The 24,342-nt window shown below is 34.3% G+C and overlaps 2 protein-coding genes across 2 annotated transcripts; both read left to right on the top strand.

Annotated features, from left to right (window-relative positions):
• Positions 1-8,639: 8,639 nt before the first annotated feature.
• LOC111401687 (probable glycosyltransferase At5g03795) lies at positions 8,640-11,760 on the top strand (the record flags this gene model as incomplete). Its single annotated transcript, XM_023029548.1, has 2 exons — positions 8,640-9,789; positions 11,337-11,760. Coding segments are annotated over exons 1-2 (1,245 nt in total), but the record flags the coding sequence as incomplete, so codon positions are not given.
• A 9-nt stretch (positions 11,761-11,769) lies between these two features.
• Positions 11,770-23,422, top strand: LOC111407540. Its single transcript, XM_023037100.1, is given in 11 exon segments — positions 11,770-11,896; positions 11,899-12,411; positions 12,414-12,497; positions 12,500-12,637; positions 12,769-12,993; positions 12,996-13,096; positions 13,131-13,253; positions 22,400-22,700; positions 22,703-22,970; positions 23,051-23,193; positions 23,196-23,422. Coding segments are annotated over 11 exon segments (2,169 nt in total). The 5' UTR covers positions 11,770-11,850.
• The last annotated feature ends 920 nt before the right edge of the window (positions 23,423-24,342 follow it).

The following is a 24,342-nucleotide window of genomic DNA, read 5'->3' as shown; positions in this document are numbered from 1 at the left end:
AGAACAAGGCAAAATAAGGAAAAAAAATGACCAAAATAGTGAAGTCGGGTCCAAAGTGCACAAGTGTCGAAATTTAAAGACCTTGTGCTACAATTTTTGGAGGGCAAAATTGATATAAAAGTCAAATTTTAAGGACTAAATTGTGCAAGATCAAAGTTTAGGACTTGAGGTGCAATTATTTTAGGGACTTGACCGCAAAATGAAACCAAAATCTATTTTTTGGGCTGAGGCTTAGCACCTAGGCATCACCTTTAATAAAAAAAAAAGATTTGGGGACTATTTTGTCGCTTTTCGATACTCAAAAGGGCTTGAGCTACAATTTCTTAATAGGGTTTTAAACCTTCTTGCCAACTTCTTCTTTCACTTTTAATTTTCCTTTTTCTTTCTTTTTTCTTTTTCTCTTCTTCTTTCTTTGATCTTTTCTTGGTATTTTGGGGATACAATTAAGAGCACAAGAGAATACAGCTAAGGGTTTGGAAGAATATTTTGGAAAGAAAAACAAAGCTTCAAAAAAGGGTTTTATCTATAACTTTTTATTTTCTCAATTATTTTTGCCATGTTTATAATGTATTGTTATAAATATTCTCTTTTTTATCATTTATATAGCATGGCCTAAATATTTATGATAGTAACTTAACCTAGCTTGGATTAATTTCAACATTTGCTTTTTAATGTTAAAATGCTTATTTTCATGTGTATTTACCATAGCGTTGAACGCCTTTTATTTATTGGGCCATTAAATGATTGACTTTAGTGATTTGTATGTCGTTCGTGAAAAGATTGTACCTTTTAGACCAAATAGTAAATACTCTAGTTGTAACATCCCAAAATTTTCTAGTAAAGATTTTTAATATTTTAGGGGGTTTGTTTTTAATTTTAAGGACTTAATTTAATGATAGAATAAATGTTATTAGGGATTGTAATTAAAAATAATATTATGGAGATTGAAAATGCTATTTTATAATTACATATTTGCCCAAGGGTTAAAGGTGCAATTTTATAAACAAAAAAATAATTGCATATGTGGTCCAAGGTCTAAAGATGTAATTTTAAAATCCAATCAAATGATTGCACATTATCATAGGGGTTATATGTGCAATTTCATAAATTGCTCACTTAATCCCTACCATCAACTATAAATAGAGGATAGTTGTGAAATGTGACATACCATTCTTCCCATCATTTTCACTCCTTAAGGTATGTCTTTTCATTAAATTAATTATTTTAAATTTTTATTTAGTTAATTATTTATTTAGATAATTATTTAATTATTTTAAGTACTTAATTGGTTTATAAATAGGAATTAAAATTTCTTGCTTTAGGGTTCTTTAGTAATTGATAAAAGATAATATTATAGTTAAGTTTAATTAATAAAATCAAGGAAGATAAATTATAACTTTTCCATTTCAAAATCTTAACTTTGGAAATTTTAAAACTTATAAACTACCTGAAGTTGTATTGAGTTTTAGTTTACTTAGCTTACATTATTAAGGATTGTATAAAATAGTTTTGGAGGAAAATATAGTAAGTAAGGAAGAAGTGAGTAGGGATAAAAAATAATTTGGTATAATAATTGTTAATATCATCATGATGATGGGTATGGAAATTGGGCCACTACTATATTTATACAAGTGGTAAATTCAAATGGGAAGAATGATAACAATTAGCACTTGAGGCTTAAACTTAAATTACTTTGATCTAGTTATGTGATAAGATGTGAAGAAAAATTGTTATAATGCATAGTATGAATGGTGAGATATGATGGAAATGTGGTAAAGAAGAATATGGATTGAATAAGAAAATTTACTAATGGGTATGGATGTATATATATACTTGTGTTAATTGAAATGAAAAGTGGATCAAGCATGAAATGGAAAAGTAATATGGTAGTGTATTGGTTAACTTAAAGTGTACATGTAATAATTTTATGGAATTAAGTTAATGACGATAACAAAAATTTCATTTATATTATTAATGTTATTATTACTACTACTAGATGACAATAAACTAGTATCATTATTTCTATTAGGGGTATGCTATTAATAACCTATATTATCTTATAAGTTTAGTCTAGATGTGATAATCGGGAAATAATAAGATAAGATATGATTAATGTAGAGATTATTGTGTTAATACAGATATTGATCAAGGAAATCGCGAAAAAGGTAAATATTGATTTTTTTTCCAACTACAATGCAAAATACATTAATATGCGTAAATATGTGTTTATATGTGGTTGTTTCTTTTGCTATGTGACATGGTAGTATGTTACATGTGCATTGAGTTTATTTGGAAAATGTAGGAATAATTGTGTTTTTTGAAGATCATGCATACTTGTGTTGTCATGCTGATTGAGTTGCAGTTTAAAATTTTGAACGTAAATTCCATTATAGATGTACCATACTATTGTGTCCAAATAATTGTACAGCTTTGAGGCTCCTGACAGTCATTAAGGGTAGCCAAGGATAGCGTATTAGGAGTTCGACGCCTATATATAGGCAGTGCCAGGAGGTCCCTTGGTGGCCTTGGGACTGCGGATAGGCACATTGAACGCTATATGTATGTAGGCCAAGCCTTGAATTTGTATGTATGATATAATGATGTGGCATTCTGAGTCTCGGTGGGCAATGATGGATGCGTTGATATTGGTTTGCGCGCTAAGAAAAAGGCCATGTTATTCTGAGCTCATACGGTACACTATAATAGGGATTTGGACCCATGTATGTTTGACATGCATCATTGCATCATCATATTTACTGAAATTTATGGTTCACATTTTGTATTTTATACTGTAGATGCCACCACGAAAGACTGAAATTGTTCGAACCACCAGACATGCCGAAATTACTGAGGACCTCAGTGCTATACATGTTATATATAGACATACCCACTATATACGTTTTTATACGGTGATCGACGAGGAAAAAGAGATCAAAACTTTTGAAGACGGTGAGGATTTTGTAATGGTAATGATTGATGTTTACGACTTGGTCAATTGTCATTATGTAAATACTATAATGTATGTGGAGTATACAGCAAGTGGCATTGTGTAAAATAGGAAATGATGCCTAGTAAAAGAATGTAGTAAAAATGAAAGAATGTTGAAAAACTTTGATATACTGCCATATCAGCCTGCTGTAGAATAGATCGATAGGAAACTTTTGAAAAATCTGCAGGCATTTCTTTTGATCAAAATTTTTTTTGATAGCCATATGATTAAGGTGTAATGAGGTGTATTTTGTAAAACAAAATTCTCTTTTGATATAATATAAATTTGGCGATTCTTTAAACTCTTTATATTATGAAATTTGATTTCCTTGATATGTTTTGATTTTACTATAAAATGTCTAATATGATTTTAATCTAAGAATAAAAATAAATAAATTAGGAAAATTAAGAGTAGTGCGTCACACTAGTTTGGTATAAGGGATAGAGATATACAGCTAATCATAGATGACCCAATGAACTATTTTCATAAAGATTTAATGCGATTGTTTGGTTTTAATCGACATAGAGATTTAATAGGTTAAACCAATCAATTAGGGTTAATTTCGTTCGAGAGAGATAATTAACTAAAATTGAAAAATTGGGTGTTACATCGTAAATGAGTAATTCATTAATTGGCTTGTGAAGAAATTAAATAGGTGACAGAGGATCTAGAGATGGAGCTATTCTGGATAGTATGTTTGCTATGGACACATTAGCACTATCATTCATCTACTGATACTCTAATTTTTTGGACCGAGAGGAATGATGCAAAGTATAGAAAAATCCGTATGGTAACCAGATGTATCATTTGGAGGGTCACAATGGTGGTGTTGTCGGGAGGTGGTAGTTCTGGTGAAGATGGCGATTGTGGTGGATCGGGGCTGCTGATGGTGTGAATCTAGAGTTGGTGGGGTAGATCTAGCGGTGGTTGTGTGTGGGGCAGTAAGGTAGTGATTGTAAGTGTTGGTGGTGGTCACAAATTATTTGGTTGACAATAACCATTAAATTGGTTAATCTATAACCAATAAAAAAAATTATGACCAAAAAATAATGTGACATAAAAATTGTTACTTTGTAATTGATAATTTGGGACTGTATAATATGTTGTGGCGTATAATACTTGTAACTTGTGACCGTTAAATAAATTGTGACTTACAAATTTTTGATTTGTGACCGATGATCAAATTGTGATCTATAAGATTTTTGAATTATGATTGTAAAATAATTTGTCATATATAAAAATTTTGATTTGTGATTGAAAAATAATATATGACTAACTAAATAGTTAATTCATGACCAAATTGTATAGATCTACGACCTTAAAATATCTTTATTCTTATTTTTGAAATGGGTGATACTTTTTCTTACTTATGAATTTTCCCTAATTCCGATTGGGCAAGTAACCAAGGCCTAGCTAGAAAATAGCTAAAGCAGGCACAATTTAGTAATAAATACAGGCAATAAATATTGTGAAAATTATACCACAAGCTACTTTAAAAATTCAAAATTCTAAAATCAGATTGGATGTTTCATTGATCAAAAATCAAATGTTTTTATTAACTAATTAATTAATATATATAAAAATTATAAATTCACCCAAACCCTGAAAGACTCAAAAAAAATTCATAACCCACATCCTCTCTCTTCCCCCATTTACGGCTTCGGTAACAAGACGTGGAAGAATGGTGGCTTCTGTTCCATCGATCGTGTGTGGTGTTATGCTTGTCGCGTGACGACTCACGCACAACATACAGCAGCAGCACTGTCGAAATCGTGGAAGCCGTCGTCGATACAGTGGTTGTGCAGTGATTTGGGATAGTTTTTTGTGGATGGAGTTTGTAGGTGGTGGTCGTGGAAATGGTGACGATTTGGGGATTCTTTAATGGAGAGTGGTGGGGTAATGCTTGCGTAGTGGTGGCGGATCGGCTCTATTGGAATTGTTGAAGCCATCGCGGTTGTGGTGGTCCAGCAGGCCATGAATGATAGGGGTTTCGGCCGAATGTGGTGGCGTCACAAATAGTGACTAACTAAAAGTGGGGTACTTTAAAAAATGGAATGGTCAAAGAAGGGAAATTCCCCTTTGACTTATTCAATTGTTAAAATTATCACAGTGGCCTATTGAGTGTTAAAAGACAAAAATACCCTTAAGTGTATTATACAATTACAAAAGAAGGTTTTGTTTAAAATACATTACTACCCTTTAGTTAACAAATAAACACCAAACACTTCCCACTTAAAATATCAAAATCAGCAAACTTCTTATATCTGTTTACTCCAACACAGATAAAAACATTTTCATCTTTCATGTGCTTCAACCTTAAGATCTGTAAAATTCTTTTTATCATGCAAATATGATTGTAGTCTCAGTTTGTTACTTTGGTGATTTTGAATTGGAAAAAGAGATCGATGGATATGGAAATGGACGAGTGATAAACGTGGTGGTATCCCAATTTTCATAACAAAAACAACAACGTATGCAGAATTCTATAATGTTTTAAAGAACAAGCTAAATGTTGATCTCTCTTAGTATAACATGGAATTGAAATTTAATTTCAGGATCAGGAAGTTCCGAGTCATCCTATGACTATTTCTTCTGATGCCGAAGTGAATTATCCGTACCAAGCTGCATCAGTAGTTTTATGATCGATGTGCGAAATCACAAAATTGCATCAGTGTGCTAGCCCAGGCACAAGAGGAAAGGCTATTCAAAGCTGCAGAACTTGCGAGAAAGTTGAATGTCGAACCATTAGACGAGTCCCACTTCTCAGAAGAATGTGCACGTAATACGACATACATGGTGAATTTGACTGATAACACATGCACTTGTAAAAAATTTCAGTTGGAGACTTTTCCATGTGAGCATGCAGTCGCGGTTGCTTATGTATCGAGGATTTACAGCTATAATATTGTGCTCTCATTACTACACAACTGATTATTTGAGAGCTGCGTATGCTGAGACAATATTTCCTCTGCCAAACGAAGTTGAGTGAGAAGTCCCCGACCATATTCGCCCACTCAATATAATGTTGCCACCTCTCATTGAACCCCATGGTTTTGGACATCCAAGTACGTCTAGAATACCATCTATCGGAGAATTTCCTCGATCGCGTAGGTGCAGCCGGTGCAAATTAGTAGGGCATACTCTCCAATATTGTCCGAGTCATGTTCCTTTGAATGATAGTTAGATCATTTGGTAATGTTGTCCATCCGAAATAAACAGTGTTTGTATTTATTCTACGATATTTCAAAGGACGTCATAATTAATAATCATTTAATAATCCATTACAGTGTGTTACAAACATTTCGTAAGTACAAAAAATCAATATTTACAATGTTTATAATTATTTCATAATTAAAAAAATTACAACTAATAATTACAATAAATCTATAGATCACCATTAAAGTAGAATAAGTCGCACGACAACTTATTCTGCCAACTCTGTATCCAGAATTGGTTGATTTCATCAACCTTATGTGCTATACTCAAAAATTTGATGTACTTTATTGTAAAAATGGCACAATCGCCCCTGCAAATGAATAATAATGAGCTTGATCAGTACTGTGCAGGAAAAAGATTAAGCATTAAATTTTAAAAAATTTAGAACCACTTACGATATTGTCTGCCTAGCCGTCGTCGTGTCCCGCACGATGGCTAATCTATCATTCACAGTCAATCCCACCTGTCTAGCCATCATAGGGACAAAAAGGGCAATGGACTCTAGATTTTGCTCAAGTTGACCCTATGTTAGACATGAATGATTGGGTTCGTACACATATATAGTAGACTCAGCGAACACAGTCTCCAAGGTTATGCAATGATGATTCACGATCACTGGTATGTACATATGTGTACAACTCTCCCATGACTTTCTCCCGACACGTGGCCACATCTGTATGGTCTACTCAAGCATGTAGTCGGGCACCGCGTACTCCTTGTCGGCATGTTGGAGCGACTGGTACTCAATATCAACACTTCTTCCAAACTCCAAATTCAGTATGACTTAGCCAGTACTGTCAAATTACCCCGGATATCTTTGAACCCGATCACGCAACAAGCCCATGGCCAGGTCAATATGTTGCATTAAGAAATAGCAATACAAAAGGCAGTTATTTCATTGCATAAACAAACAATGATATATAAGTCATAAAAAATAACAGTACAAGTACTTCACTTACTTTGTCGGCAAGCCAAGCTCCTAAGGTAATGATGCCGTGGAACCACTTATAAGTATCGGAGATCGTCACAATACCGATTGTATGGCTGGTCATGACAAAAGAAACAGAGAAATGTTAAAAAAACATATATAAGTAATGATCACTGGTATGTACTAATATCACTAATATCATGAATGCTAACTCGAGTATCATTCTTCTCCACTCCGTCTCGAACGCTTTCCATTTGGCATAGTCCACCTCCCGAAATAGGTTGGGGATCGTCCCATCGACGAACCTCCTCCACTTCGTCTCAGCCGCGAAGGGAGAGACAATGTACTGTGATAGCACTCTCGACCTCTTGTCTACCACCAGATTCGGCATGTCAGCAGCACGCTTTTTCTCCCCAATCACTCACGGCGGTCGCCCTCCCATCGCCCACCTCGGGCATCGTCCCCTTAATGAAAATTATAACTAAAATGAAAATTTAAATTTAAATTTCAAACAAATTAAATTAAATTAAAAATAAAAATTTTAATTTAGAATTAAAAATTTAATTTGAAGTTAATTTTAAAATAACAAATTTCTTTATATTAAAATTATAATTAAAAAATGAAAATTTAAAATAAAATTATAATTACAATTAAATTTAACATAAAAGTTAAAATTAGAATAAAAAATAATTTTAAAATAACAAATTTCTTTAAATTAAAGTTATGACTAAAATGAAAATTTAAATTAAATTAAATTAAAAATAAAAAGTTAAAATTAGGATTAAAAATTTAATTTGAAAATAAATTTTAAAATAACAAATTTCTTTAAATTAAAAAATTAAAATTAAAATTTAAAATTAAAATTCAATTTCAAATAAAGAGTTAAAATTAGAATTAAAAAAATAATTTTAGAATAACAAATTTCTTTAAATTTGATCGAGAAAAAAAATTAATTAAAAATTCCAAACATTTAATTATTTAAAATAATCTAGGAAATTTAAAAAAAAAAAAAGGCTTTTAAACAACCGGATAGAACAGGCTGTTAATAGTCGGTCTTGACAGCTGGTCCACTGTTAGCGATCGACTGTCAACAGCTTTTGCTCCTCTTGTCGGAATCCACCATTTCCGACGAGTTGAAGCTCCCCACACAATCAAAATTGGTCAATGCACTTCATCTATACGCTAATCTAGCCTAAATTATGTCTTTCATACCACAAAAATAATATTTCAACCAATAATCTAATTAAAACTTAACAAAATTCAAAAATCTAATTATAACTCCACAAAAACTAACATTTACAACTGTTAACAGCCGACAATCGAAAGTTCTTTGGTGAGGGAGATGTCTAGACGACCGATTGGCAATGAAACTGATTTCTTGAGTCCAAATCGTCGAGAGAGAGAGAGATGGGAGGTATTTTTAAAAAAGTGTCTTTAAAATATATTTTCATCTTTTTTTTTAAAATTAGTCAAAGGACAAAGTGGAGATAAGGGGGTCAAATGATCATTTTCCCCTATTTCCTCCTACAAACTTGAGCTGGAAGAATCCACCCAAAATCTGCTGAAATCCGTCCAGAAAAAGCTAGCTCAAAACGCAGCTAAAAGACCCAACTGAGACCACAAGCTAGCATGAATTCCACTAGTATAAAAGCAAAATCCAACCAGAAACAGCATGTTTATATCAATTTCCACCGATGGTAGGTAAAAATCAGAAAAAACACGATAAAATTCAAGAAATCAAGGCATTCAAGTGGAACTTTTTCTCACTAGAATTGAGAGCACCTATCTCTAACCTTCCTCTTGACTTGTAATAGCAATTCCCTCTTATTACTTGAATGGTTATATGTGCTTGGTTTGGCATTCTAAAAATGAGCCGAGCTCGCAGTCATAGCCGATTGCGTGTAAATTTGTTGCTATTCCTTGTGTTAGTGGTCCTTGGGATTTTCACGTTCTTGATTTTATCAAGAACCCTAGGGCTCAAATTACCAGAATCGGCAGAGATGAACAGAATGAATTTGTTTCAGTTTCAACCCCAAGGGAATCCTAATCCTAATTCGAATTATTCTTCTGTGGAAATAGGTGCTGGTCCTTATCACAATTGGGAACTTTTCGCTGCCGACTATCGGGATATGTTGCAAAATTTGAAGATTTTTGTATATTCCGATGTCTCCATGAGCAATGAATCATCCCCTTTCGCTCGCATTTTTCTTCCCCATCCAGATCCTTTTAATCCAAATATTGGGAATTACTTCAGCGAGCACATGTTTAAGCATGCCCTTCTACGGAGTTCTCTTGTCACCCAACATCCAGAGGAGGCCAATTTCTTCTTCATGCCCTTTTCCATCAATAACATGCGTAATCACCCACTGTTGCACTCAGAAACATCCATCTCCAATTTTGTTAAACAGTATACGTCGAGGATAAGCTTGGAGTTCCAGTTCTGGAATTCCTCTGGAGGCGCTGATCATTTCTACATCTGCTGCCATTCAGTTGGACGAGATGCTGCCTCCAAGCATCTTGGTTTACGTAATAATGCCATCCAGATCACTTGCTCGTCCAGTTATTTTCAGAGGCTCTACACTGCCCACAAAGACATAGCGTTACCCCAAGTTTGGCCTCGACAGTACGAGCAAGTAGTGAATCCTCCCGAAGCAAGGTATACCTCTTTTTACTAGTGCAAATTTCCGGCACTCTACATTTTAGTTTTTTTACTTGGCAGTAGTTCAGTCATGCACTTCTGCCAAATGGCTAGCCAAGGAGTTAAACAATGATGTGGCATAGATGTCGAAATCAAAACCAATATATCCTATGTCCAATTATCACTCCTAAGCTTGCCAACTTGATTTAGCTGAATGTGCTTTGGAAGAATGTAAAAGCAATTCTAAGGGTAATATTCTTTTGTTTCTTAATTCACTTTAGGATTAAGGGACCAGGGTTATACATCTAATAACATACCTGAGTTTCCAACTTATAGCCTAATGCAACTGTGAGCTAAAATTCTTGATAACATTAGAAAATTTTACTTTATTTTGGCTTGTGACATTACAAACCGTTTCATGCAAGAATTCTAGGATCTGGCAGATGCCAATTATAAGCCATATGACAGCTTCTGTACCAATTTTGGCTTCGATATCTATGCTTTCCACCATTTACCCGTCAGTATAGGGATGATATACCTTAGTAACTTCAGCGATGGCCAACAACCACTGCCATTGCAACAACCTGAAAATTAAGAATGTAAGTGAAATAGAAAACAGAGAAAGAAGAAACTAGTAAGATCATGTACTAAGCACTTTCTACTTTCACTAGCCCCAGTCCCAAGTGAAATATTTTTCTTTCCTTCTCCATCTATTTGCATTGTCTGTCTCTGCAGTAACCGAGGTTTACTTATCTATTCTGAATCAATTTCTCGAATCTGATGAACTATTGCTCAAAGCCTCAAACCTAAAGCAGAACACATTTTCTCCTCCCATTGACATTGCATGGTTAGACTAACAGATATTAGAATTGAAGAATTAGATCAAATACTTGACAGGTACATTTCAGGTAACTTGAGGCTAGTCAAATCCGTGGTAAATAAAATGTGGATGGACACTTTAAAAAATAAGAATAACGAGAAGGTTGATTAAAACTTTTCACATCTCTTAATGGAAGGTGATATGAAGAATTGGGAGACTCATCTCTGGCTGATTTGGTGCATGTCATGGCTACAGCATTGAATTAAATTTTTCTCTAGAAATAGTTTCCGCCTCGTCAGCAATCTAGACTAAGGAACAGTTTGATGTAGATATTTTGATAATAAATTTTATGAAAAGTGTTTTTTTTATTTATTTATTTATTTTTTTTTTTATTTAAGAATTTGTGGTTAAAAGGCAAGAAAAACTTACAAGTCCACGTGCAAATTTATTTTATTGGAAAATGTGTCGTTGAAAGTAAGTTTGGAAAAATTTGAGTTCCAAATAATTTGTACCAAACAGGGCTAAGTTAGAAAGAAGCTTACAGTTTATTTTTCTCTTAATAGAAATGAACTAGAGAAGAATATGTGCAACCTATTCCTTTTTCCTTGATGAAGAACTACTCATGGTATTGAAAGTACTTTTGCAAGATGTTATCTTCTGTTTCAAAGGTTAACATTTATTTCAAGTGAATTTTTTGCCATTAATGGTATTGATTATTAGCTATAATTTTCTTGTTTAACTGCAGAGACAAACTTGTTTTCTTTGCTGGTCGAGTACAGAACTCTCAAATTCGAAAAGAGCTATTAACTTTATGGGAAAATGATACTTCTTTTAGTCTATTTTCCGGGCATCCGCCCTTTCCTTACAAGGAAGGGTTCAGAAGGAGCAGATATTGCCTCCACGTAAAAGGTTATGAGGTGAACACTGCCAGAGTCAGTGATGCTATCCATTATGGCTGTGTCCCTGTTTTGATATCGAACTATTACGACCTTCCATTTGCTAATATCTTAGATTGGAGCAAATTTTCAATAGTTATTAGCCAAGGGGATATAGCACTCTTGAAAAGCATACTATCATCAATGCCTAAACAGATGTACCTGAACCTTTATCAAAACCTCTGCATTGTTAGGAAGCATTTCACATGGTATACAACACCTAGAAATTATGATTCCTTCAGTCGTTCAAAGTGTCATGGGCTATGTTCTTGTAGCATCATCCCTTGCACACTAGATTTGAATTCAGACAGCTCCCCGACGAAGATGTTTTCATCGAAGCTCCAGCCGAGGGCCTTCCTTCCACACATATCTTCTCCTTGAGCACCCCTTCTTTCCCCACTACATCTTGCAACGGTGACCAAAACCCTAACCCTAGCCCCAGCTCTCCCTCCTCCATCTATCATGGCACCACCAACAGCCGCCGCAGCTCTTCCATGAGGAATTCCAGATTCTCCCCGTCTTTCTTCTTTCACAACGCCAGAATCGCTATTACCCTGATACCATCCACTGTCTTCCTCCTAGACCTTGGTGGAACTCCGGTTGTCGCCACTCTGACCGTCGGCCTCATGATAGCCTATATCCTCGATTCCATCAATTTTAACTCCAGTTCGTTCTTCGCAATCTAGTTTGCCCTCATTTTCGCTTAAATTGTCTTCTTCTTCAGCTCCTCCCTCTCCCTCACATTCAATTCCATCTCCCTCGCTTTCCTTGCCAGTTTAACTTGCGCATGGGCCAATTTCCTAATTGGTGTTTGGGTTTCCCTTTGGTTCAAGTAGATTCAAATCGAATACCCCACCATTGTAATTGCACTGGAAAGGCTATTGTTCGCTGCATTCCTGTCATCGCCTTGGCTCTTTTCAGCCGGGCAGTAGTCTCTGCAATTGGTATGGCAAACGTCGCATTTTATCTCTTGGTTTCTATTGGCTTTATTCAATTCCTGGGACATCATCCTTTAAGTCAAAGCAAGATGTGAGTTATCATGGGGGTCAAGTTCCAGACGATGGTCTAATTCTAGGACAGCTTGAGAGTTGCATCACACCTTGAGTCTATAGTTCTTCCCAGGGGCGGACCCACATGGGGTTCCAAATTCCAATTAATTATCCACTCCAATCCATTAATCCTATGAATTTATTTTCGTTAATAATACGTTGTTCAAAAAAAATTTCATTTTTAACCCCACAGTCCGAAGTCTTTGGGTCCGCCCCTGGTTCTTCCCTCTATTCTTTCACATTGTGTCACGTTACTCCGTTATATTTTCATCAGCTACTCCGGTTTGTGACTTGTTCCTTCTTTTTTCCATACCATTTTTGTTTCAACTTTATGCATCGACTATAGGGGCACTATGTTGTGTCACCAAAAATGAGCACCAGCTGCAGAGCATTCGACTAGTCAATGGTGCTATTGCATTGGTTGCTTAGAGGGCAGAGTTGTTTTCCATTCCTTTGGGCGGGACATACATGTTCCACACCCGCTAAATTTTCTGCTTGTCACCGTTGCAATGCTTGGACAGGCTTCTGCTTGTCACCGTTGCAATGCTTGGACAGGCAGCGGCTGCTGGTGCTTATGCACTTGGAATGATTTATGATACTTTCAGCTCTCTTGCATTCGCTGCATTAGCTGTCATTGCCGGTGCTGCTGGAGCGATTGTGGTTGGGTTCCCTATTCTGGTATGCATTTCATATTCAATGGCTTGTTGTATTTCAAATTTATGTACCATTAAGTCTCTAATGACTTTAGGAACCCAATGATAGTGTTGGAATATGAAAAGATTATTAAGTATTAGAGATTAATTATAACTTTCTTTTTTTTATTTTAATGGACAGGTATACTTCGTTGTATCAATGACTATGCATACACAATTGACATACAGGACTTTCTTGCTTTATAGTTTTACATCTCAACATGCAATTTTTATTTTGCATATAATTCTTGGGACTAAAACTCCATTAGTCACCCTTAAGCATATATATTCACCATTCGTAGATCAATTCATAATTGACATACAGGACTTTCTTGCTTTATAGTTTTACATCTCAACATGCAATTTTTATTTTGCATATAATTCTTGGGACTAAAAGGATAATTGCATTTATAACCATTAACATTCACTTTCTAAAACAAGAATTGTACAGTTATAGTTCGTTAAAGAAAATGGACACATCTGTGAAGAAAAGTTTCAATGTATTTTAATTTCTAGGTTGAACGTAACACTGCGAAATGTGATAGTGTTTCCATGTAAAATATGCTCCATTGCTTTCAATTGGATATTTATTATTAGGTTCCCTTAATAATTGATGGTTAAATTTAATTTTCACAGATATATTATGGACTGCATTGAAATTTCATTGGAGGTTCTGTTCTAGTAACGAATATCTTAATAATTCTTAATGACAAGATTAAATATTAATTATTGGTTACTAAAAGTCTTAATCTGAATGTAGTTTTTTTTTCCTGCTATTTTTATTGATTATTAAGTTACTGAATATTAACGACTAAACCATCAAATGTATTACTAGTTTTATATAATTTATGTATGGATAATAAGCCCCTCCTTTAGCTCCATTCTATCAAAACTCATTTTTTTCTCCCAAGTCCCAATAAAATAATTTTACACATAAACTCAAAACTTTTCTTATTTTTTAACCAAACATTCTCAAAATCACAGTTACAAAACCTATTTTCTAGAAAAATCGGGATCGAAAACACCCTAGGATTCTGTTCCAACAATTTTTTCTTCAATCTCTTTGGTTGAAATATATTTCTGCTCTATAATCCTTTTGTCCTTCCATGCAATTTAATAAAAACTGAGGATACCTCTCTCTATAAATACTTTTATAAACATATTCTCCCAACTTTTGGCTCTGTGAATGAAACTTAGTCTTAACTGCAAAGGATATATGAGATCGACTAAAGTACAAAGTTGAAATATTACTCTGCTGTGAGGTGCCTATCTTGCATCGACAATAGGAGATGTAATCATTGTTGAAGTGCGATAACTAAGAGTGTGTTATGCTGTGCTTAGAAGTACCATTTTAAGCACTGGCAAACAAGCTATAGGTTTCTACCTTCCTGTGTGTGCTTAAATTAAAACTCCATTAGTCACCCTTAAGCATATATATTCACCATTCGTAGATCAATTCAAGCATATGTAACTTTACCCATTCAACGTATGATGATAAGAAACATGCAATTGGTAAGAATGAACAGCCGGAAATGGAAATCATGCATTTCTCATGTTGATTGGTTTTTATCAAATAAATAAACTGGTTGCCATATTGGATTTGTTGGAATATAGTGGTATTAATGAAATCGGATTATCACATACCGTATATGTAGTTTAGATATCGATTTTGAGCATATAGTATATGCAACTTACCGTATTTGCAGATAACTTACTGTATATGCAGCCTACTGTATCTACAACTTACCTTATATGTTGCCTACTGTATTTGCACATATTTTCTTTACCCTTTTCATATATACCGTATTTTCACTTACACGTAGAAATACCGTATATGTAATAAACATATACCGAATTGCGTTTACCAACTGCTAGCAAGAAAATTCAGATATATTTTTTTTCTTTTTCTATTTTTTAATTCTAAGATAAATATAAAACAAGTAAACTGCAAAATATATGAATCTAGTAAATTGCAAATGTGTAAATTGCTAAATAAATAAATAACTCTAAGAATAAATTGCAAATATGTAAATTGCAGAAGATAAATAAAATTTCAACCCGAGACCTGTGCGAGCACGGTTTCCTTAAAACAGATTCGCTCCCTCACCGTAAGTACTTGAAAATTAATTTAAGCGTCTGTTTCCTAGAATATAACAATGACAGTAGAATTTGAGTACTACAGAAACTATTTCGATGAATTGAGTTTGTATCCAACAATATCACCACCAAGACGACGCTGAAAATGCAATAGACAACATTAATTTGACAGATTTCGTGTGTATACAGTATTCTCGTGGTTAGAATTGCTGAAAAATGAGACTTATATATATAAGATTAAATATGCCTAACTCCATAGCAATAAACACTATTGTTGCTTCAATTTTAGGGAGTTTTGCCAGTTTTTCGAAAACTCAAAGGTCAGTTGAAGAAAGTAAAAAATTACAAAATGTGAACACTCCAAAAGGGCCAATTCGTGTACGCAGGTCGCGCCCGCATACAAGTTTAAGGTCCGAAGGCAATTTCGGTCCGTGATTTGTACCCCCTGAGCGAATATAGAGAGAGCTTCTGTGCTACATATGATTACATTATTCCAATGTACACTCCTATAAAAAGTGGTTAATATTTTCTTCATTTTCCTATATGGGACTAGATTTATTTCTCACACTATCTTTCAATGGTCATCTTTGAGCTCCAATTTCTCATTCATCCATTTATCAATTTTGGCTAATAAACACATGGTTTGGATGCTCTCACGGAGGAGAACAAGGATCAACTTCGATCTTCCAAATTTGACCAACGTGTCCCTCACAAATTTTATATCAATATCATCCACTAGCCCATTTTTTCCAACAATCCTCTACATGAATAAAAATTGGGAGAGACATGAGACCGTGAGACACGAGACTTGGTGATCATGAGACACAAGACTGTGATAAAGTTCAACGGTTGAAGCCTGCATAGGATAGGTAGGTATTACCCTTTGAAAATTCCCTTATGAAAGTATATTTACTTTACTAACTGACCAGTAAATATGTTGTCATTGAACTATTCTGCCATTTATTTAAGGGATGATATACTCCACACAAGATTCTTCCTAACACAATTCAGTTCTCATTATTATTTTCGTTTGGCCATGAAAATATGTCGGGTTCTGTGAGAGTTCTTAAGAATTAAGCCCCTCACAATTCTCTTAGAAGTAGCCCCACTTCTCTCTTACATAGGTGATTTCTTATTACAAGTAACCACATTACTTAGTTCAATTTTCGACGCATAAGAATCATTAAAAGCTTATTGCTTATTCTTCATCCTTACGGGCATCATTATTACATCATGGGAATGGACAGAAGGAAATACCCCCACAGTGATTTTATTAAGCCTTTATAGTTAGGTTGTCCCTTTGAACCTAGATCTTGGGATCTCCAGTCAACTAGGTTGGATTTTCTTTGTAATGACTTATTCATTCTAGGGCTTAAGTCTTATTCCTTTCGATGATTTTCTGCTTATTCTTCATCCTTACGGGCATCATTATTACATCATGGGAATGGACAGAAGGAAATACCCCCACAGTGATTTTATTAAGCTTTTATAGTTAGGTTGTCCCTTTGAACCTAGATCTTGGGATCTCCAGTCAACTAGGTTGGATTTTCTTTGTAATGACTTATTCATTCTAGGGCTTAAGTCTTATTCCTTTCGATGATTTTTCAACCAACTCTCTATTTAACCCTTTGGTTAGAGGATTCGTGATGTTATCTTTTGACCTTACGTAGTCAATAGTGATAACTCCAGTTGAGAGTAATTATCTTATGATATTGTGTCTACAACGTATATATCTAGACCTACCATTGTACATGCTACTTTGTGCCCTTCCTATTGTCGATTGACTGTCACAATATATGCAAATTGTTGGCACATATTTTAACCATCTTGGAATATTCTTTACAAAGTTGCGCAACCATTCAGCCTCTTCACCATATTTATCTAGAGCTATAAACTCAAATTTCATCGTAGATCTAGTTATAACTATTTGCTTATAGGATTTCCAAAATATGGCAGCACCTCCTAATGTGAACACAAATCCATTGGTAGACTTTGAGTCTTTTATATCAGATATCCAATTAGCATCCCTGTGTCCTTCAATGACCACTGGATATTTGGTATAATGTAGTCCATAGTCACTAGTATATCTTAAGTACCTTAGTACTCTTACTATTCCTTTCCAATGATCAGCTCTTGGATTACTCGTGTATTTACTAGTTTACTGACTGTGTAGGCTATGTCTGATTTTGTACATCTCATCAAGTACATTAGGCTTTCAATAACTCTCCAGTATTCTACTTGAAAGACACTTTCACCTTTGTTTTTAGATAGATATTGACTTGTATCTAGCAGTGTTCTTGCCAAACCAGTATCATCTTTATTGAACTTTTCCAAAACTTTGTCCATATAATGTGACTGGCTTAGAACCAGCCCATCTGATGTTCTTAAGATTTTGACTCCAAGTATAACATCAGCTGAACCCATATCTTTTATGTCAAATCTCGAATTTAACATATTTTTAATGGTTCAATCATCTTATTGTCACTACCAACAATAAGCATGTCGTCAACGTAAGGACATAAAATTACATAACCATCTTTAGTGTCTTTGACGTAAACACATTTATCACACTCATTGATTTTAAATCCAATCTCTATCATGACATTATCAAAATTTTCATGCCATTGTTTGGGTGCTTATTTCAAGTCATATAGTGACTTCACCAATTTACAAACTTTCTTTTTTTGCTTTGTGACGAAAATCCCTCGGATTGTTCCATATAAATTTTTTCTTCTAAATCTCCATTTAGAAATGCAGTTTTAACATCCATTTGATGTACTTTAAGATTTTACAAAGAGGCAATCACAAGTATCAACATAATAGATGTTATTCTCGTCACTAGAGACCAAAGTAATTAAGGCCTTCCCTTTGTTTGTAACATTTTATTACTAATCTGGGCTTAGACTTTTTTATAGTTCCATCTGCTCTCATTTTCCTTTTGAAAATCCATTTATAGTCTAGTGGTTTGCTTCCTAGAGAAAGATACACTAGCTCCAATGTATGATTTTGCAGTATGAAATCTATCTCACTTTTAATGGCCTACTTCCATTGAGGTACTTCCGAGGAATTCACGACCTCTCGATAACTTTGAGATTCACTTTCTATCATTTAGGTTAGAAAATCAGGATCATATGATTTTTCTGTCATTTCCCGTTTGCTACGTCTAACCTCAGTCTCCTTTTCTAATTCTTCGTCATGACTATTTCCAGTCATAGTCTCATATGTTCGTTTGGAGGAGCTTGCTTCCTCTTTGGACTTGTACGAAAATGCATATTCAAAGAATGAAGCATTTCTTGATTCCAATATCGTGTTTTTGTGTATGTCTGGAATTTTATAATCATACACAAGAAATCGATAAGCACTACTATTGTGTGCATAACCAATAAAGATACAATCTACTGTTTTTGGCCCTATCATTACCTTCTTTAGTGTTGGAACGACCACTTTAGCAAGACACCTCCACACTTGTAAGTATTTATAAGAAGACTTTCTTCCTTTCCATAACTCATAAGGGGTCTTTTCCATTTTCTTTCGGGGTACTTTATTTAAAAGGTAATTTGTTGATAATACAGCTTTTCCCCACATGTTCTGAGGTAACCCAAAACTTACTAGCATTGCATTCATCACTTCCTTTAAAGTATAATTTTTTCGTTCAGCAACACCATTTTGTTGCAATGAATAAGGTGCGGTGGTTTCATGTATGATTCCGTGTTGTGCACAAATTTTAGCAAATAGTGCTTCATACTCACCAGCTCGATCGCTTCTTAATATCTTAATTTTCTTATTAAATTGAGTTTCAACTTCATTCTTATAGAGAAGAAATTTCTCCATGGCTTCATCTTTAATTTCTCTATGACTTCATCTTTACTTTTTAGCAAATACACATAGCAGTATTTGATGCTATCGTCGACAAAAGTAATGAAATACTTATTGCCACATCTTGTTTGTACGAGTTTTAAATTACATACATCGCTGTGAATTAAATCAAGTGGTTCCGTGTTCCATTCAATTGATTTAAATGATGATCTTGTCAATTTTGTCTCAACACAAGTTTTATACTTATGTTTGGAATCAATATAAAACTCGGATATGCAATTCAAGTTAACTAGTCTATGTAAAGTATCATAGTTAACATGTTTTAGTCTACCATGCCACAAATTGGAAGATTCAAGCAAATAAGTAGAAGAGTTTGCTTTATTCATTTTTTGTTTGACAACCATTACATTCAGTTTAAACATACCGTCGAAAACATATCCTTTTATGACAAAATAAATTTTTCTGACTTAAATACAATGCGAAAATCATGCTTATTCAAAAGCGATCCGAACACTAGGTTCTTGTAAATTTTTGGCACGTATAGCATATTGTTAAGAGTTAGCTCCTTTGGTGAGGTCATTTTCAGAACCACCTTTCCTTGACCCTTGATTTCAGAAGTTGTTGAATTTTCCATAAACAACTTCTCCTCATTCTTAATTATTTTAAACGCAGCAAACAATTCCTTATTAGAGCACTCATGCCTCGTAGCACCGGTGTCAATACACCACTTCTAAGTGTTTGAACCCACCTGTTCACTTCAGAAATGATAGCTGAGAGATTCAGCTTCGACACATTGTGCCATATAGTTAACCACATTTGCTTTTTCCTTCTTCTTTGGCAATATGCACTCCGAAGATTTGTGGCCTACTTTGTCACAATTGAAATATTTTCCTTGAAATTTCTTCTTAGAAATTCCACATTTCGGTCCTTGCTTAGTCATTTTACCACCAGATAGCCCAGACTTGTTTTTGCAGTTCTTACTAGTTTGACCATGCTCCACAACATTAGCTTTAGCAGCACCAAGATTGAGCCACTTTTTTCATAACTCTTGTTGTCTTCTTCAATTGAAAGTCTGACAATTAGTTTTTCGATGTTCATTTCCTTTCGTTTATACTTCAAATAACTTTTGAAATCTTTCTATGCGGGGGGCAATTTTTCAATAATTGCAACTAGTTGAAAAGTTTCACTCAAAATCATCCATTCGGTATGAATTTCATAAAGAATCACTTGAAGTTCTTGCACTTGACTAATAACTGTTTTGGAGTCCACCATTTTATAATCTAGGAATTTGCCGACAATGAACTTTTTAGCCCTGGCATCCTCAATTTTATATTTTCCGTCCAAAAACTCCTACAACTCTTTAGTAGTTTTTATTGTATTATACACATTGTATAGCGCGTCTGCTAAGCTATTCATAATATAGTTTCGACACAAAAAATTTGAATGGTTCCAAGCATCAAGTGCATTGATTGCTTGAACATCTCCCTTACTCTCATTGAGTTTTGGAGCAGTCTCAGTCAAGAATCTCGCAAGATTCAAAGTGGTAAGATAATAACATTTTTGCTGCCATCTTTTGAAATTCAAGCCATTGAATTTCTTCGATTTTTCTCCATCAACATTAACGATATGGCCAGTTGTTGGAGCCACAGTTTGAACCACAACAGAGCTTGGCCCTTAAGCCACAGTTGATCCCATAGCTTGATTTTCAGTAGGCACAGTTTGGATCACATCCATGTTGGTCGATTCAACTGCCATTTCTGAAAATTAATAGTATAAGAAATCAATTTTTTTCCTTTATGAATTTGTTTTAAGTTTGTTGGAATACATTTGTGTTAATGAAATCGAATTATCACATACCGTATATGTCGTTTAGATATGAATTTTGAGCATACCGTATATGCAGCTTACCGTATTTACAGGTAACTTACCGTATTTGCAGACAGCTTACCATATTTACAACTTACCGTATATACAGCTTACCGTATATATATATATATATACCAAATTGCATTTACCAACTGTTAGCAAGAAAATTTAGATATATTTTTTTTCTTTTTCTATTTTTTAATTCTAACATAAATATAAAACAAGTAAACTGCAAAATATATGAATCTAGTAAATTACAAACGTGTAAATCGCTAAATAAATAAATAATCGTAAGAATAAATTGTAAATATGTAAATTGTAAAAGATAAATAAAATTTCAACTCGAGGCTTGTGCGAGCACAGTTTCCTTAAAACAGATTCGCTCCCTCACCATAAGTGCTTGAAAATTAATCCGAGCGTCTGTTTCTTAGGATACAATGATGACAGTAGAATTCGAGTAATACAGAAACTATTCCAACGAGCTGAGTTTGTATCCAACAATATCACCACCAAGATGAAGCTGAAAATGCAACAGACAACATTAATTTGACAGATTTCGTGTGTATGTAGTATTCTCATGGTTAGAATTGTTAGAAAATGAGACCTACATATATAAGATTAAATCTGCCTAACTCCATAGTAATAAACACTAGTGTTGTTTCAATTTCTGGGAATTTTGGCAGTTTTTCGGAAACAAAGCAAAAAATTGCAAAACGCGACATTTATGTATGCAGGTCGCACCCGCACACAAATTCAAGGTCTGAAGGCAATTTCAGTTGTGATTTGCACCCTCTCCTGGGCGTGCACGTGGAAAGAGCCTCTATGTTACAAATGATTACACCATTCCAATGTGCACTCCTATATAAAGTGGTTAAAACTTTCTTCATTTTCTTATGTGAAACTAGATTTATTTTCCACATAAACTATCTTCCAATGGTCATTTTTGAGTTCCAATTTCTCATTCATCCATTCTTCAATTTTGGCAAATATCTCACGGAAGAGAACAATGATCAATTTCGATCTTCCAAATTTGACAAACGGGTCTCACACAAATTTTATGCCAAAATCATCCACTAGTCCATTGTATCCAACAGGATTTTGGTTGTGTTGGAAGCTTTAGAATTGTAAGTAGGTTAAAAGAATTCATATCTTTTGTTTATGAGGCGTGAGACATTTTGACAGAGCATTTCAATGTCTTAACAATCCTCAAAAAAGAAACAGGGAAGAAGACTTGTGATGATTGTTTATCCGGAACTGGTCGACAAAGTAATTCACATGATGATGCGGCTTTTTAGTATTGCTGTAGTACTAAAGGATAACTTTATGATTGAAGCTTTTTACTTCATCTTCCAGATCCTCCTGCTTCCCTCGGTAGTGGGGTTTTATTTGGCTCACTTTTTCACCAAACAGAATCCATCATCGTACTTTGCATTCGTTGTGCTTGGGATATTGATGGTTACATAGTTTGTGATGTATAATTATTGGTACCTTAATATTTGGATAGTGGGCATGTCATTGAAATCTTTCTGCAAGCTTATAGTTGGTAGCATTATTCTATCAATGGCGGTTCCTGGTTTAGCTGTCCTTCCTCCAAAACTTCATTTCTTGACAGAGGCAGGGTTAGTCGGGCATGCTTTGTTGCTACGCTATGTAGAAATCAGTTTTTCAATTACTCAAATGTATACTACCATGGTATGGATGATGATGTGATGTATCCAAATTACATGGTTACCCTGACTACATTGGTGGGTTTAGCTATTGTCAGGAGACTTATGGTGGATAATCGCATTGGACCAAAGGCAGTGTGGATATTATTGTGCCTGTATGTCTCGAAGCTCTCAACGTTGTTTATGCCATCAGAGGCTGTTTTGTGGGTCTCAGCTGTTCTCTTATTAGCAGTCTCTCCTTCACTCCTTCTGTACAAGTATCTACTGGACCTTTTTGATTGTCATGATTACCAATTTTGCATCATGTCACAAGTTAAGCATTTAAATTACTTTGTAGGGACAACTCAAGAACAGACTCAAAGATGAAACCTTGGCAAGGTTATGCTCATGCTGGTGTGGTTACTATGTCAGTGTGGTTTTGTCGTGAGACAATCTTTGAAGCTCTTCAATGGTGGAATGGTAGACCTCTTTCAGATGGTTTGCTTTAGGCTCTTGCAACCTTTTGATGGGATTGGCTTGTATACCTATCAAGGGCGGGCCTAGCCATTTTGGGTTATGGTGCTACAGTACTCACATGAATGACCGCGGGTTGATACAACACATGCACATGGGGTTGGGATTATTTTATTCATGGGACCCCGTCGGGCATGTAAGGGCGCGGTCACTTGTGAGGTCATCCTCGCAGGTTTTGCTTAACTCCAAAAATTAATATGTAATTTTTTAAAACAATATAATATTTATAAAAATAAGTTAATAATTCTATCATTATCAATATTGTTAATAGTGTTGCTTACCATGTCATTTATGGATGTTGAGCTAACAACAAGTAAATCAAATTAGATGTAGGAAGTAAATGAAATTTAAGTTTAATGAAAAAATAATTTGAAAGTAATTCAAATTACATTTAATCCATAACGATTTTAGAATTTTTGACATCATTTTTAATGTAAAATTTCTTAATAAAATGATGTAAATTATATTGAAAAATTTATCGTGAAAAAATAATAAATGTTAATGAAATAATTGATTTGAAAAAAAAAAAAAGACGAGTTAAACGTCTTTTTTAATACGTATGTTTAACGCACATTTAACTATTTTCGATATTTGTTTGAACTATTCAATATTACTACGATGTATTTTTCATAACGAACTTTTAGATGATGCAAGCGATTTGTAGATTTGGATAGTATACGATTATCGACAAATTTTAAATGTTAGCATATTATAGAAATTTTCGAAATTCTAATTTAGAACGTCTTACTTTGATATATCGTAACTTTTGCTATGATTGATCATTTCGCATACCATTAAAAAGCGAAAAATTAGGCCATGAGCGTTTAGAAATGATATTGAGAATATAATATTTCGATTTTATTTGGTATATATTAAAGCGGGTCGAAAATGGGTTAAAACAATCATTTTTTTTTTTGGGGAAAAAAACTAAAATTTTGTGGGGTCATTTGACCTCACATGACCCCATGTGCGTCCGCCCCTGATACCTATCGTTGCTCTCCACTTCTCCAATGTCATTGCATCTTCTTTTTTTTTTTTTTTCTCTTTTTAGTATAAATTTTTGTGCTACTGTGTAATTCCTCGAAATCATTTTCATCTTTATTATTTTATTCTTTT

Source organism: Olea europaea, chromosome 1 (genome assembly GCF_002742605.1).
Source record: "Olea europaea var. sylvestris chromosome 1, O_europaea_v1, whole genome shotgun sequence".
NCBI classification, from domain to species: Eukaryota; Viridiplantae; Streptophyta; class Magnoliopsida; order Lamiales; family Oleaceae; genus Olea; species Olea europaea.
This window is presented reverse-complemented; position numbering and strand designations above follow the sequence as displayed.